Here is a 16,283-nt window from a genome sequence, read left to right as displayed (position 1 = left end):
GTGAAACTGGGCAGACAGCACAGCCCTGCTTCACAAAAGAACCTCCGGCCCTGGCACTCCTGGCTTTTAAATTAGCTGGCACCAACCAGCAAATCCCTTCAGCACTAACGGGAGAGCTCCCTGAGGGCAACACTCAGCTTTACCACTGTTTGTAAACCTCTTCCCCTCTGGCCACCCCAGCTCTACCGTGAGGCTGATGACTCCCGAAGGAGAACGCTCCAGGGACTCGGCCGTCAAGGACAGGAGCTCAGGTGCCGGTGGGAAGGGAGGGATGAGCCCGCGAGGCCCTGGCTGCTGAGGTGCGGCTGAGCCCAGGCAGGAGGAGAATGGGCCGGCTCTGCCCTCTCTCCCCTCCCACTCACGCGCTGCGGGGCGGACTCGCTGCCTGCTGCTCCCTCGCTCAGTCCCGCCGCCGCCGCCGCCGCAGCCGGGCGAGCTCCGCGCAGTCGCTCCAAGCCGCCGCCGCGCAGCACCATGTCCGCGTGCAGGGCCGCCTGGCAGGCACTCGCCGCGCGCTTGGCCACCGCCCCCCTTCTCAGGACCCCGGGTAAGAGCGCGAGGCAGCGGGGCGGGCTGAGCCCAGGTAGCCGCTGGCTGGGCTCGGAGGTGACAGCGCGCGGCACGTGCTGTGGTTGGAGCGCCCCGGGAGAGGAGAAGTGAAGGTCACAGGTGGGGAATGCGGCCCGGCCCGGCCCCTGCCAGGTCCCGCAGAGCGCGAGTGCCGGGCAGAACCAGCAACGAGACAGCCGTGCCCTTTGCCTGACCGGGAGGTGGTGCCATTCGGGCTGGAGCGACCGGGGCCCGCTGACTTGCGTGCCCGCTAGGGGTGGGCTGGTGTTTGCTGAAGAGGAAAAGACAAACCGCCCACCTTTTGTCTCCTGAGCGCTTCTTCTTCACTGAGCAAACACTGAGGGGTCATTACTGGGTGGTGTCATTCGGTCTGGCGACCCCAGAGGGCTACAAAATGCCAACTGAACCATGCACGGTGAGCGTGTTGTGCAATCGGAGTCACCCCAGACGTCCTCAGTCCGCGTCCTACAGGGATCCTTCATTTAACCAGCTGTCACAAAAACAGGAGATCGCACACCAGGTCCAACGGGAGGTCTGCGTGTGACTGGCAGAATTGTTATGCTGCCTCCTGCCAGTGGTTTTTGATCCAATTTATTTGTTATTCCTGAAAATGTAGATGCACTGCAATGTGCTTTGTGTTTCTCTGTATGTACTCACTCTGGTAGGTTGTATTTGGGCCTTCTGACCTTATCTTTCCCATGTATCTTTCTAAAGTCCATGTAGTATTATCTTAGTACAAAACTTGTTTAAATTTTTAAAGGTAATGGTAAGCAACTAGTAATGACACCTCAGTGTTTGCTTAGTGAAGAAAAATAAGCGCTCAGGAGACAAAAGTAAGTTTCAGGTGTTCAAAGGTGGGGATAAAGAAAGCTTGCAATGTGTTCCACTAATCTTCACTAGTAATGCTAAATATTTTCTGTAAAGAAACTGCTGTGTTTAAAAATTGAAGATGACAGTCTCCATAAAAAATAGAACTTCAGTTTGTTCTTGCCTTTTGCCTTCTAGTGCACATCACTGCTTGAACTTCTGAGTGATTAAAATGTATATTTCTCTTCTTTATTAAAAAGAACGTGCATTTATATATTTAGATGAGAATGTTTTTTGTTGTTGGGAGGGTTTTTTTGTACTGTAATTGGAATGAAAATAGTCAAGAAGGTCTCTGAGTAGTTTTCAAAACTGCAGCTTTCCAGTTCAGTTTGGAGCATAGCAGTGACACTTTTTGAGTCAGGAAGTATATAATCTGTAGCAATGCTTCTCAATCATACTGAATGTTTTCATCCTCACTGTATACTTCAATATTAGTAACACAGAAGTGCACTAAGAATCTCTGTCCACAGAACACTACAGCAACCGCTAAAACAGTTCTTCATCCATTTATGCAAAGTAAAAATACCCATCAGATTCCTGCTCAAAGAGAAAAGTCTGAATAGCATGTGATGAGACAAATGCTGCTAGACACAATCTGGCATGTGATAAAAGGATCAATAACCTCATTTAAAAAAAAAAACAGTTAACAGCCCCAAGTGTGTATACAGCTGCAGAAATGACTGGACAATATACATATATTTTAAATTGCAATAGACCCTGTGAATATATGATTAAATTGCTAGGAGCTGGAGTCCATTTTTCCTTTCTAGTCACCTTAGTTACAACTCTGATGACAGAGATGCTTTATATTTAATGAAAGATCCTCCAGGAACATAACACTTAGTATACATTATTAATTTTGGGTGCACTTACAGAGTGCAGTTAAAATACTTACTAGTCACAGTAGTATGTTAGATTATTCCTAAGCTCAGTTTGACATTTAAACTGATATGCAATAGAATTCTTTGGCGGTGCCTGTTGGAGCTACATTGGGGTGACTATCAATTCCCCAGAATCAGACAAAACAAACCCAGCTAACGTTACTGTGCCCATAACAAAATAAATCTTCAACCACCACTGATAGCATGGTGTAATTGCTGCATTTGTGAAGGCTTAAGGAAGGCTGGGTGAGACAGAATCTTGCATGGTGTCCTAGACCAGGACTCTGGGAGTGACTTCCAAATTTGAACTATTGGGACCAGGAGTATGTAAATCTAAGATCAAGGGTGCTTTCCATTCTTCCTCTTTAAAGTGACAGGGCCCAGTGGCTATTTTGATCACCAGTATGGCAAAATCACACAGGGACAAAATCATTTTCTCACATAGGTATGGCCCGATTAGGGCCATAGGATTTTATAGCTTACACAAATAGACAGCCAGTGTATCTTGTAGACTACAGATGTAATGTTCTAATGGTGAGATACTCCAAGTAGCAATTGCAGAGCTACGTTTAGTTAGTTAAGTACTTGCTTAATTTTTTTTTTGTCACCTGATTTTGTTTCAACTTTCTTTGGATTCATCACTGTCCAGTTTAGGTTAGATAATATTTTCTGTTATTTTATTAGCCCTTTATTTTAACATTATTTTAATATTTTATACAGCTCCTCTTCGCCAGATGTCCTCTGGCAGCGTGCCTGGCTCTTCAGGGGAGAACCTGATTTACTATTTGTTTGCTGGTGTGGCATGTACTGCTGGTGGATATTATGTAAGTTCCTGGTGTTTTAGTAGTATATGGAAGATATCAGTGGCATGTGGGTGAGATGTAGCATGATCACATAATCAAACATGGATTTAAAATGTGGACACAAAGTTCCTTGGTGAACTACCTCTTCTCTCTCCATACTGGAGAAATGAGATGATGGGTTCTGGATAATTAAATATCAAGTTGGTAGGGGGAGGGGAAATCCCTCATCCCAAACTGAAGAAGAAAATTCTCTGTTGGAGATTTGTGGTGAGAATTTCTCACCAAATGTTGATGCTCTTCTACTTCAAGTATTTGGTTTGTAACAATTTCTACTGCAGATTGGCAAGCATTTTTTTTAAATTAAAGACAGACTTGGGTCTGTTTTGACCGCCTCATTTTAGGGTTTGTAAAGCATACATTTTAAGAGAAATATTTTCTTGTTTTGAAATATTCATTTCCAATTCCTAAACAATGCAGTGTTATGTGAATGTGAGACTGACTGGTTTGTTTCCACTTTGAAAATGGAGGCAAACACAAAATTTAAAACTAGAATTTTGAATGATTAAAAATTTAAAGTAGATTTATTTTATTCATAATCTAAAGTCTTTCAGCATAGGAAAGAGCACTTGATGTTTTTAAAAAATTCCTTAGTAGAGCCATGGAAATAAGTGCAGGCATGTCATTTTATTTTCAGGCCTATAGAACAGTCACATCAGACAAAAAGAGGTACAATGAACGTATTCATGCTATTCAACAGAGTAATACAGCAGAGTGGAAACCAAAACCCTGGCCACCCCAGGGTAAGTTTTTGTTTTTAATTGTGTTTTTACCAAGTTTCTTTCAGCACACGAATCCTGCAAGAAATGGAACTTATTTCTAGACTAAACAGTCAGAAACCTTTGTCATACTCTGACTCCTTCACAGTCCGCAGCTTTTACTTGCTTTATAAGTTTAAATCAGTCTGCTTTTTAAATTGTAGAGAAAAAAAAACATAATGAGAAGACAGTGAATCTGGTATTTCTTCCATTAGAAGAAATACATTTGAAAGGAAATGGTTAAAAGAGGAAACAGTAATAGCAGATCGGGTGATAGAACTTGATGACTGAAAGTTTAATTAAACTTGACTAAATGAATAATGCTGTCAAAACCACTTCTGTTCTTTTGTTTATTTGGGAAGCGAAATAATATTTTTGTCCTGGTCAACAGTTTGGCTCCAGGCCATACATCAGTGAACACAATCACTATACAGTCCAATGTCAGCAGCTCAGCAGGCTGGGAGGAGAAGGTGAAATTTATTTAAGTTTTCAAAATACTATGTATAAAATTCATTTCCTCTTCCTGCCCTCATCTCCCAAGCACTGGGTTACTTTTAAAGTTAAATTGATATAATTTAAATTTTCAGCCACTTTAAGTGAACTAGAGGGCTACAGAACTCTGTTAAGTTTAGCAGAGACGTCATTAGCTTAGATACTCATGATGGAATCTTTTTGTTGAAACATTATGGTACAGAAGTTTACAGACTTTTTCTGATTAATCAGTCTAATATAGATGAAAAACTATGTTTCTCCCTGTGAGGGGGGGTCACTCACCACCGTAGCGGGGGTCCGTCGTCTGTCCCCGGAATCAGTCCATTCCGCCCGCACAGGCCTCCGCTCACGTGGCGTTTCCCCTCTGGAATCTTCTGGGCGCGTTGCTCTCTTCGCCACACTGCCCTCCGGCAGTGCCCAAGTCACTCGCTCTGAGCCCCCCTTCCGGGGGTTTGGTGTCTCTCCAGCAGGCCTGTCCGCAGGCCTAGCAGGCTGGCCGGTTGGCTGTCCGAGCGCCCTGGCCCAGCCTAACTCTCTAGCCCTGCCCTAGCTCCAGAGAGCGTCCTGCTCCCTCGGCAGCCAGGCTCACAGCCTTGCCGCAGGCCTAGCAGGCTGGCCGGTTGGCTGTCCAAGCGTCCTGGCCCAGCCTGACTCTCTAGCCCTGCCCTAGCTCCAGAGAGCATCCTGCTCCCTCGGCAGCCAGGCTCACACCCTTGCCGCAGGCCTAGCAGGCTGGCCGGTTGGCTGTCCAAGCGTCCTGGCCCAGCCTAACTCTAGCCCTGCCCTAGCTCCAGAGAGCGTCCTGCTCCCTCAGCAGCCAGGCTCACACTGCCTTGGCTGAAGCAGCCCTTCCCTTTTATAGCCCCCAGCTGGGCCTTAATTGGCCAATGCCGCCCAGCTGGGCTGAACTCCCCGGGGCCTGCTCCAGGCTGGGGTTTGGCTCTTAAGGGGCCAGTACAGGGCAGCTGCCCTGTTACACTCCCCTTGGGGTTTACTTGGCCATGTTTATATGTGCTATTTCAGATACTAGTCTATTTGTATGTGCTAGAGTTCACACAATGTGTACAACCTAACACTACTAAAACAATTTAAAAAAGGAGAGAGATTAAGGGAAATTAGGTTAAAAATGACCAGAGGGTTTTATTGAACAATAGTCCATCAAGTGCAATTCCAGTATTGAAAGTAACTGTAAAATGGTAGTGTAAGCATCCCTATGTATATTGCTTTAATTGCCAAATCAAATGGGATTAGTTCACAAATAAAGATATGGCATTTAGCTGGAACATGTGTTTTTGTGGCTAAAGTTTGCAGATATGATTGAATACGTACAGGGAGCAGATTTCTGGAGTAAAAAAGTGCCATCTTTAAAGTCCCATTTTAGAAAAGAGGTACAGGCAGTCCCCGGGTTACGTACAAGATAGGGACTGTAGGTTTGTTCTTAAGTTGAATTTGTATGTAAGTCGTAACTGGCGTCCAGATTCAGCCGCTGTTGAAACTGACAAGCGGCTGACTACAGGAAGCCCGAGGCAGAGCTGCTCTGCCCCGGGCTTCCTGGAATCAGCCGCTGATCAGTTTCAACAGCAGCTGAATCTGGACGCCTGGGACAGAGCAGTTGGGGTGCTGCCGGGTTGGTGGAGTGGCGCTGCGGGACCAACCCGGCAGCGCCCCAGCTGCTCTACCCCAGGCATCGGCGAGAAAAGCCTGGTCTGCTGGGGGAGGGGAGGGCGCACAAGCTGCGCTCCCCCCCCCAGTAGACCAGGGAGACACGGGTGGCAGGACCACCCAGACACAGCGCGGTCCCGCCGCCCGCGTCCTCCGCGGCTGTGCTCCACGTCTCCCTGGTCTGCTGGGGCCCCCCCCCCCAGCAGACCAGGGAGACACGGAGCGGCTTTTCTCGCCGTGGAGGACGCGGGTGGCGGGACCGCCCGTGTCCTCCGCAGTGAGAAAAGCCTGGTCTGCTGGAGGGGGGGCGCACCTAGTGAGCTGCAGAGCAACTTTTCTCGGTGTGGAGGACGCGGGCGGCTGGACCGCGGCACGTCTGGGCGGTCCCGCCGCCCGTGTCCTCCGTGGCGAGAAAAGCCCCGTTCGTATGTAGGGATCTGACGTAAGTCGATCCACGTAACTCGGAGACTGCCTGTATACTTGAAATTGATTACTTCTGTAAAGGTTTATTCCCCTCTTGAATTGTAGCGGATTGCTATTACTTTTGGGAGAGAAAGTTATATCATACTTCCTTCATTAGCTGTAAATTTTAAGATTAAAGGATTTTAACACTATTTTTAGAAATGAGAAAATATTTGTATTTCTTTCCTGTTTTTAAACAGCTGGAAAAGGTAAATTTTAAAATTTCGTCCTTTAGTGTTAGGGCTTGTTAGTTTAAATGCAAAACCCAAACCAACACTGACTGGGATTCTCCAAAATGTAAGTCTTTATTTGATAAATGTGTATTGATTCCTCATAAGGAATTTAAAATACTCTTGTGATGAGACCAAAAAGGAGTTGCCTTTTACTACATAGGCTTATGCAGTACAATATTGGGATAGTCTTAAAGCGATCGTATTCTGAAGAATCTGATATTTGTAGAGGGGGTTAGACAGTCTACTGTTGGCAAATAGAACTTCATAAAGAAAACTGGTATTACGAGGTTTGTGGCCTTAATTCAGCAGAGCACAAGTATACTTAACTTTCAGCTTGCGTGCGGTCCCACTGAAGTGAATGGGCCCACTTGCATGCTTTAAGTTGACTAACTAGGCTACGTCTACATTGGCAAGATTTCGCACAAATAGTTTTTGTGTTAAAGTATTTGCGCAAGAGAGCATCTACACTGACATGTGCTTTTGTGCAAGAGATATGCTTTTGCGCAAAAGCATCCGTGCTAGTGTAGATGCTCTCTTGCGCAAGAAAGCTCCGATGGCCATTTTAGCCATTGGGCTTTCTTGCGCAAGAAATTAATGTTGCCTGTCTACACTGGCCTCTTGCGCAAGAACAGTTGCAGAAGAGGGCTTCTTCCTGAGCGGGAGCATCATAGTTATTGCGCAAGAAGCCCTGATTTCACACATTAGAACGTCAGTGTTCTTGCGCAAGAACTCCCCACCAGTGTAGACAGGCAGCATGTTTTTGTGCAAAAGTGGCCGCTTTTGCACAAAATCATGCCAGTGTAGACACAGCCTAGGTGTTTGTGTTTTGATGAACTAGGGTCAGAGTCCCGTATACATTGTAGGATCAAGCTGTTATTTTGTAACTACAGGAAGTCCCCGGGTTACGTACAAGATAGGGACTGTAGGTTTGTTCTTAAGTTGAATTTGTATGTAAGTTGGAACTGGTACATATTGTAGGGGAAACTCTAGCCAAACATTTCTCCAGAGCTCAGTTTTATTCTCCCACACCTCACTTCCCTCAGTCCTTTATTCTCAAGCTGAGGTGTCTGCTGAGAAAAGCCGCTCTGCATCTCCCTGGTCTGCTGGGGGGGGGTGCTAGCTTCGCGTCTCCCTGGTCTGCTGGGGGGAAGCAGCTAGTGCAGGGTTGCCTCACCCCGTTTGTAAGTAAGGATCCGATGTAAGTCGGATCCATGTAACCCGGGGACTGCCTGTACCTTCAAAATCCTCTCTCATAGCTTTATATCTGTACTATATAATACCAAATATCTTTCATCTCCTGGATGTGTTTCACAAATATCTGATGTAGCAGTAAAGTTATCATCAGTGGAGGATGTGCAGATACCTTTTCTGTACTTTTTGCCAGTTCACAATTGTTCACCAGCCCTCCAGCCCCCTTCTTTAATGACCAAGCCCCTTAATAAACTTAGCTTACACTCCTCTGTCCAATCTCCTTCCCAGGATCATACTCCTGACTCTGAATGGAAACCTTGGGGTTTTCACTTTTAATTCTGCATATGAATAGCTGTAACCTCAATTTAGAATATAAATCTACTGTTGAATCAGCTCTTTCATTTCTACCCATTCTTAGCTTTCAAAATTCTTCTTCCCCTTTCTTCCTCCCTCTCGAATTCTCCTCCCATGTTCCCTAAACTGGCTTCTGTTCCCTTCTATTTTAGACTCCCTAAATTAACATTTTTTTGTTTTTTCAAAAGCACAAATGTCTTAGCTCCCGCTTTTTTTTCTTCTATAAGTAATGAATCCTGTATTTAGCATTTGTCTCATCACATGGCTTCTCCATGTGTTGTAGTTGCTAAGTGTCCTGTTTTGAACCGGACAGTCGGTATTTGAGCTTTCTGTCTGGGAAACAAATTTGAGAAAATACCGGACACATATATGTCTGGTATTTTATAATTAAGTAAGTTTTATTGTTATCATGAGTATCGGTACGTAGTTGCGTACTGCGTGAGTGTGTCTACCAGCCAGGCAGTACGCAGCTACACAATAGAGAGGAAGGAGGTAGGGGCGGGGCGGGACTGGAGCGGGATGTAATCCCCGGGGCCGGACTTGCTCGTGCACCCTCCCGGCACCATGCGTGGGATGGGCAGCACCCTGGGATCTGCTTGCATCCTGGTCAGCCCCGCTCCCCGCTGGCTGGTTCCCTCCTGGCCAGCCCTGCTCCCGCCGACCTCCTCTCAGCCAGCCCTGCTTCCTGCCAGCTGGTTCCTTCCCCCGATCTCCCCCTGCCAGCTCCGCTCCCCCTGACCTCCTCCCAGCCAGCCCTGCATCCCGTCGTCCAGTTCCTTCCCCCGATCTCCCCTGGCCAGCCCCGCTCCTCCCGACCCCCTCCCAGCCAGCTGGTCCCCCCCCCCAATCTCCCATGGCCAGCCCTGCTTCCTGCCAGATAGCTCTGCTCCCCCCAACCGCCTCCCAGCCAGCCCTGCTTTCTGCTGGCGGGTTCCCCCCACCCCCGATCAGCCCTGCTGTCTCTGACGCTGTCTCTGACCCCGTCCCGATCAGCCCTGCTCCCCTCCCAGATGGTTGTCCCCCCCCCCGTTCTGAGATAATGTATGTCTGGTATTTTTTGACAGCCATCTGGTAACCCTATTCCCGGCACCACAGAATCAGAATCCACAACTTCTCCAGTCCCCCGCAATTTTGAGCAGAGTTAGTCATCATGCCTATTTTTCACAATGCTTGTTGTGGAAATAATTAGAGAACTGGTGAACCTGCTACTTAGGAGAACATAATGTCGAACCCTTTAAAGCTAAATGATGCTACAGGTGGGGACTTATTTGAGAAATTTCTTATATTTGTGAGATGTTGGTGACCTATACACTCAATATACTCTTAGCAGAATACACATAATGGCTGCGTCTAGACTGGCAAGTTTTTCCGCAAAAGCAGCTGCTTTTGTGCAAAAACTTGCCAGCTGTCTACACTGGCTGCTTGATTTTGTGCAAAAGCACTGACGTTCTACTGTCCAAAATCAGTGCTTGCGCAAATGCTTTGACGTTCCTGTTCAGGCAAAAGCCGTTTCCCGGAAATGTTTTTGTGCAAGAGGGCCAGTGTAGACAGCTAAAAACTGTTTTGCGCAAAAAAGCCCTGATCGTGAAAATGGCGATCGGGGCTTTCTTGCGCAAAACTGCGTTCATGCGAATCTAGACACTCTTTTCTGCAAATGCTTTTAACGGTAAAACTTTTCCGTTAAAAGCATTTGCTGAAAATCATGCCAGTCTAGACGTAGCCAATAGATATACTTGCTTACTACTATTAATATCATGGAGGAGGCAATCACATGGCTAGAAGGACTGGAATTTAGGAAGAATTTCCCTCACATCCTCCCAGTCATTTGTCTTTCCTTTCCCATAAAGTAATCAATGTTTTTTCTCCAAAAATATTTAATTCTCAGGCGGCACACAGTGCTCACAAAAAGAAAGTGTACCAAAGAACGACAGGGTTAAGTAAATAGAAGTGGTATAAAAAAAACTATCAAATGTTATTTTCAAGTTTTTTTAATTTGATTATTTGAATACTTGAGAGAGTGCAATGAGCTCTAATAGCAAACTTTTTAAACTCTGATCTGTTTTAACAAACACAAAATGTAATAGTAGATTTAAAGTCTCTGGAAGGAGCATGACTAGAAATAGCGGTGGAAAATCTTATGGAATTACCTTGTAAAATGAATATTTGCCACAACAGAGTTCACTTCATTTTTTAACCTTTGAGTGCATGTATTTGCTTGTGTGTCCTCTTTTCTTATTCTACCGTGTCCCCTTCAAACTTGTTTCTGGTCTGCCTTTTAGTGATAATTTTCTCTTGATTTAACTTTTAATTGTAAAAGCTGATTCAGCCTTTCTAATTACTCTACTTTTTACACTTTCCAGAATAAAACACAAGGGAAATCTGAATTTCCAAACCTGAGGATGTAAAATACAAAGGGATAAATCTTCACCATTGCATACTTCGCACCTACCTTGGGATGACTTTATGCCTTCTACTGTAAAACTCCACCCACACTTGTGAGACTTAAAAAAAATACTATTTGCAAGGCCAAACCATATTGAGCTACTCAATATATCCTATAGAAGGCAACTTTAAGATTGTTAAAGACCTGGCTGTTTTGAATGAATGCATCTGTATATTTGACTGTCCAATAAAGTGTACTGAATGTTGAGCTTGGCTGTTACTCTGTTCTTTGTGTGAAAAGCTTAGTTTATTGAAAGATACTAAGGGACACTTAAAGGGACACAGTCAGGTAACTTGATCCTGATTTAGTGTATAGGGTTTTTTGGTTTGTTTTTGAACCAATGGAATCAGATTGTGTTTGAATTTAAACCTAAACAATGCAGCTCTCTTCTAGTGCATGAGAACCAGGGAGTGAAACTAATCAATTTCACTCCCCCTCCTCCTCCATCTCCCACCTCAGTTGAATGAAATATAAAAAAGTAAATAATGGCATATAGCCCTCCCTTTTATTCTAAAGTACTAATGTTTTCTAATACAGGTTTTTTTTAGACTGACAGTGTCTCTTTAAGCTTTTTTTTCTATTCTCTCTGCCTGCAACTATTGTACATCTTTTCCCAGTTCCATTCTTCACCTGGTAAATTTGGTATGAGAGCTAACTAATGATGAACACATGGCATACCGTTTCATTTTATCAACTTTTGTGCATGTGTGTGTGTTCTCCTGTGCATGCCCTTCTACTTAGGACTGTGTTCAGTTTTTTAATCCCATGTGAGACTGACCTAGTTCATGAGACAACATGGAGTTTCATTGTTTCTGAATAATTTTACACAGAGATGCAGGCAAACCTGCAGCAGAGAGAGTTTGGGTTTGCAAACAAGGAGACGATCACTTGTAAGTGGCTGCATGCATCTCCAATGTCTCTGGATGATCAACTGTGGTTTAGTTTTTAAAAACTGTTTCTCTATTTTAAATACTTAGTTTTGTAATAAGTGTTTTCTGTTTTTATTTCTGGCATATATGTATATATGTATAATGAGCTTTCCTTCATTATTTATGAATGCCATTCGTCTTGAACTGCAACTTGGACATGGTGCTAAATTGAATAAGAGCTTCTTAGCAGGACAGTGAGGGTACGTCTATACAGCAACATTATTTTGAAATAATTAGCGTTCTTTTAAAATACCTTAGTCCGCATCTACACAGCAGGCAGTTTATTTCAAAATAATGTTGAAATACTGTCAAGCTGGAAGATTTCTTACTTCAACTCCTGTAACCTTCATTGTACGAGGAGTAAGGGAAGTTGGAGGAAGAGTGTTCTATTTCGAAATAAGTGCTGTGTAGAGGCTCCCAATTTTGAAATAAGCTATGCAATTGACATAGCTCAATTTGTGTAGTATATTTCGCGTTAAGCCCTGCTGTGAAGACACACCCTTAATGTATTGTATTCCATGTTTAGATAACTTCATTGCTGAGTACTGCTGGAATGCAAACTCTGAGGGTATGTCTAGACTGCAGAGTTTTTCTGGGATACCTCCGGTACCCTGGAAAAGCTTTGCCGTGTCCAAGGAACACGTCTGGTTTTTCGGAACAGTTTCTGAAAAAGTGGATGTGTTCTTTCAGCATCCCTATATTCCTCTTGGGCTGTGTCCAGACTCAGGGTTTTTTTTCGAAAAAAGTAGCCTTTTTTCGAAAAAACTTCACCTGCGTCCAGACTCAAGCCGCGTTCTTTCGAAATTAAATCGAAAGAACGCGGCTTTTCTTTCGATGGCGGTAAACCTCATTTCACGAGGAAGAACGCCTTCTTTCGAAAGTTCCTCTTTCGAAAGAAGGCGTTCTTCAATGTAAATAGGGCTTCTTCGAAAGAGAGCATCCAGACTCACTAGATGCTTTCTTTCGAAAAAGCAAGCCGTTTTTTCGAAAGTTCAACGTGCAGTCTAGACGCTCTCTTTCGAAAGAGGCTCTTTCGAAAGTATCTTTCGAAAGAGCCTCTTTCAAAAGAGGCTTGCAGTCTAGACATAGCCTTGGTGAGAGGAATAAGAGATGTTCTGAAATGAGAGTTTTTTTCTGAAATTTGGCCTCGTGTAGATCGGCCAAATTTCGGAAAAGCCTCTTTTGGAAAAAAAGCAGATAAAGATACGCAAATTGCAGTTTGCAATTTGCATATCTTTATCCAACTTTTGTCTGCAGTGTAGACATAGCCTGAGCCTACTCCCAAATAAGTCAATGTCCATTTTGCTATCGAGTCCTTCAATGAGAACCAGTTTGGATCCATAAATCTTGCATCCCTTTAGCGTGGTTTCTGACACACTTTGTGTGTGCTCATTCTATTATTTTGTATACCATTTGCTTTAAGCCATACTTTCCTTTCTATTACAGTGACATGGCAGTAAAATAAAGCTAATGATTGAGAATATAGTTTAATAATATTTTAAACATCATCTGATGTGAGAGGTCTGTGAGTTCCTTGATTTTCTTATGGAAAATCTCAATCACAAAATGAACATAATTTTTTCATTTAAGATTAAATAAGATGGTGAAAGCAACTGTTGAACTTGTTTTCCTGTGGCATGCATACACTTTACTCTTTCTTTATTGTATTAACTAAATCCTTAAAAGGTGATGAAATGGAGACCGCTGAAGTCACTGAAGAAAGCATGCAAGCCACAGAGGTACCCACAGAGGAGGCTGAAGAACTAACTGCTGATGAATCTACAGAACAGAATGAGAGGTCTATGGTATCCACAGAAGCTGATGTCGAAAAAGAATTGCCAGTTGCAGATGCATCCTCTGCTGTGGAAGAAGTACAGCAGGAAGCCGCTGCTAGCTTGGAGGCTACCCAAGTGCAAGGTTAAGTCATAATTATTTTTAAAAAACAAAAACAAAGAAAAAACCGTTTACTACAGGGAGTTCTATACTGCTTACAAGTAATCATGTAGTGGAATTAACGTGCAGTGAAAATTAACTTCATCATCGTCTTGACAATCCTTGAGTTTCAAGTTAATTGTAACTCTCAAGGAGCGTACTGCAGTAATCTTTTCTCTCAAAAGCTTACCTCTTAGGGCATCAGAGTTGGTGCTAAAGGCCATGAGAATGAATGGATCTTATTACTTCCACATTCCATGTCTCTTCCACAAGTTTTTAGTGTGACAGGAATACATGTATGTTAGTGCCCCCTTATGAGAAATTTAAATACTTTGTTGGCTACTATATAGGCTTGCATATGAAACTATCTGATTCTATTTATATAAATAACTCATTTTAGGATACTGCTTATAATCCAAAAATAAATTGTTCCCTGATCTCAGACAAACAAAATGCCACCCTAAAACCTGCACAAAAAGAAGACATACAACTGGCAGTTTGATCATGCTTACAATTCAGTAAATACCCCCAACCTCTCCCAGAATTAGGTATATAGTATGACTTTGCTGCAGATGGCAAAAGAAAAAAGATTTTTTGGGGCTGTTTTGTCTAGTTATGTCCCCAGTTTTCTGAAGCTTTTCCTGTTTGGAACATAATGGTTATTCACTTAACAAGCTTTTTTTCCTCTTTACTGTAAAGCAATACAAAATCAAACTACAAGTACATTGTTGAAATGCAGTGTTTTTAAAGTGAGATGTTATATAAACTGCACAATAACTTGATTTTAATAACATAAATCTTGTTGCTGCCTAGAAATGAAGAGTATCCATTCATCTTGTTCTTTTTGAAAGGAACAACAAATATCAGTAGGGAGATATAAAACAATTACCATTTCATGGTAGGTAGGAAAGTAACACATCTAGTTAAATCCAAGATCTTTGGTAAAAACAGACATAATACATTTGATCTGTTGTACAGTATGTCAGTTCATGTCTTGAAGGAAAGATTTTTTTTTTTTAGTGTGACTGCAACATAGATGAAACATACATAAGTACACCTTTCAGTAGGATTTGCAAGGCAGCCTAGGAATATTTTGGGTGGATAGGAGAAGAGAATAGTGTTCCTGGAACTTACCTTGTACTGTGATGCATGATACTTAATTGATAACATGGCAGCCATAGTAAGTTGTAGTGATTTGAAATGGACTTTAGTAATGATCATATGAGATTTAGTAATCTCATTAAATTAGATGTATTAGCTAAATCTTGTATTCACAATATTGAAATAATTAGTACAAAGCTAGGGCTTCCTTCAGACTTGCTATTATAAGCAGACACAGCTTCATTTGAGCTTGTAAGTTGCTTACCCATTTTCGCCCATAGAGCATTTTTATTGGCAAACTATACTGAGTTTGTATGTGTCAACTGCCTATTACTAGGTAAAGCAGGGAACTACATTTTGCACAGGATTTCAAATTGCAGATTTCTGTAATATTTATGGATCTGTTTGGATTTTTTTCACGTGTGAAGTGTTTCTAACAGACAATTGTTTGCAAAGCAATCAGCTATGAGGTATATGTTGAGTAATAAACATAGTTTAAAACAAAGGAGTAGTGTTTACTCATTCATATTCAATTCAGTGGGATACTAAACTCTCAAAATAATTGTGTACTATTAGATATAATATTACCTGTGCCACTGAGATGTGGTGGCTTGTGTTTATGATTTTTTCCTCATTTGTTGGATATGTCTGCAATGATTCTTACATTCTGCATATGCAGTAGCAAGTTAAACAAGGGAATTATAAAGCAGAATTAAAGAATTTCAGAGAATCTTTCAAAATTTGTGTTGATATCTTAGCATCCTAAGAGATTGCTATTTTAATTCCACAGGAAATACAGTATAACATATTACAGTTCAGATAGATTAGAGTTGCAAAAACACAAGAGTCAGCAAAATATTTGCACAGCTCTTAGAAATTCTATATTTTTGTTTTATTTAGCATAAGCTCTGTCCCTTTGCAGAAAATTTACAGAATTTCTGTTAAGACTCTTCTACTGTTTCATTTATCTGGATGCAGTTTATTCATTTTCCTGTTTTACTTACCTGTGTATAGCAGGAGACATGTTAAATCCTGTATATCTTACTTATGGTAAATGTAATTGTCATGGTATTATTGATGTGGAAACTAAGACCCAGGTACTTATCTGGAGGTCAGTTTTTCCAGTGAGTGGGGTTTGTGAGACTGGAATTGGGGGTTCTAACTGTGGATACAGGGAGTTTGAGTCCTACCTTGGAAGTGCAAATCATTACTGAAGCTGATCAGAGGTAGGTATTGAATTCCAGACTTTCAAACCTACCTTTTTCAAGAAGTCTGAAGATGAATGGTACCAATGCTAACATTGACTTCCAAATGTTTGGTTAAGAGGGACTCTGAGATTTTGGTTAATTTTGAAAAAATGTAATGTTTTTGCAAGGTTTTCAGAATGTAAGGTGTGACATTTCTTGAACCAATCAAGCAAAAAAATTAAAAAAAGCCCACAAAATCTATTTACCCATTTACAATTTTCAACCCGCTCTCTGATAAAATTATACTACACATTAGCTGAAAGATTAGTTCACCATCATGTACCCACCCTCCCCATAAATC

General features: G+C 42.6%; 1 protein-coding gene across 4 annotated transcripts in view; it reads left to right on the top strand.

Annotated features, from left to right (window-relative positions):
• The first annotated feature begins 355 nt into the window (after positions 1–355).
• MGARP (mitochondria localized glutamic acid rich protein) overlaps positions 356–16,283 on the top strand; it is a 44,966-nt gene continuing 29,038 nt past the window's right edge. Inside the window, exons 1-4 of one of the 4 annotated variants that reach the window (XM_075929940.2) lie at positions 356–547; positions 3,039–3,142; positions 3,816–3,921; positions 13,389–13,619. In XM_075929940.2, the coding sequence (XP_075786055.1) occupies positions 475–547; positions 3,039–3,142; positions 3,816–3,921; positions 13,389–13,619 (514 nt within the window). In that variant the 5' untranslated portion in view covers positions 356–474. The other 3 variants (XM_075929944.2, XM_075929943.2, XM_075929942.2) reach the window with 3 other exon arrangements.

The sequence above is a fragment of the Pelodiscus sinensis genome, chromosome 4 (genome assembly GCF_052426305.1).
Source record: "Pelodiscus sinensis isolate ZL-2025 chromosome 4, ASM5242630v1, whole genome shotgun sequence".
NCBI classification, from domain to species: Eukaryota; Metazoa; Chordata; order Testudines; family Trionychidae; genus Pelodiscus; species Pelodiscus sinensis.
The sequence above is the reverse complement of the archived record's forward strand: the minus strand, read 5'-3'. Positions and strand labels throughout refer to the sequence as shown.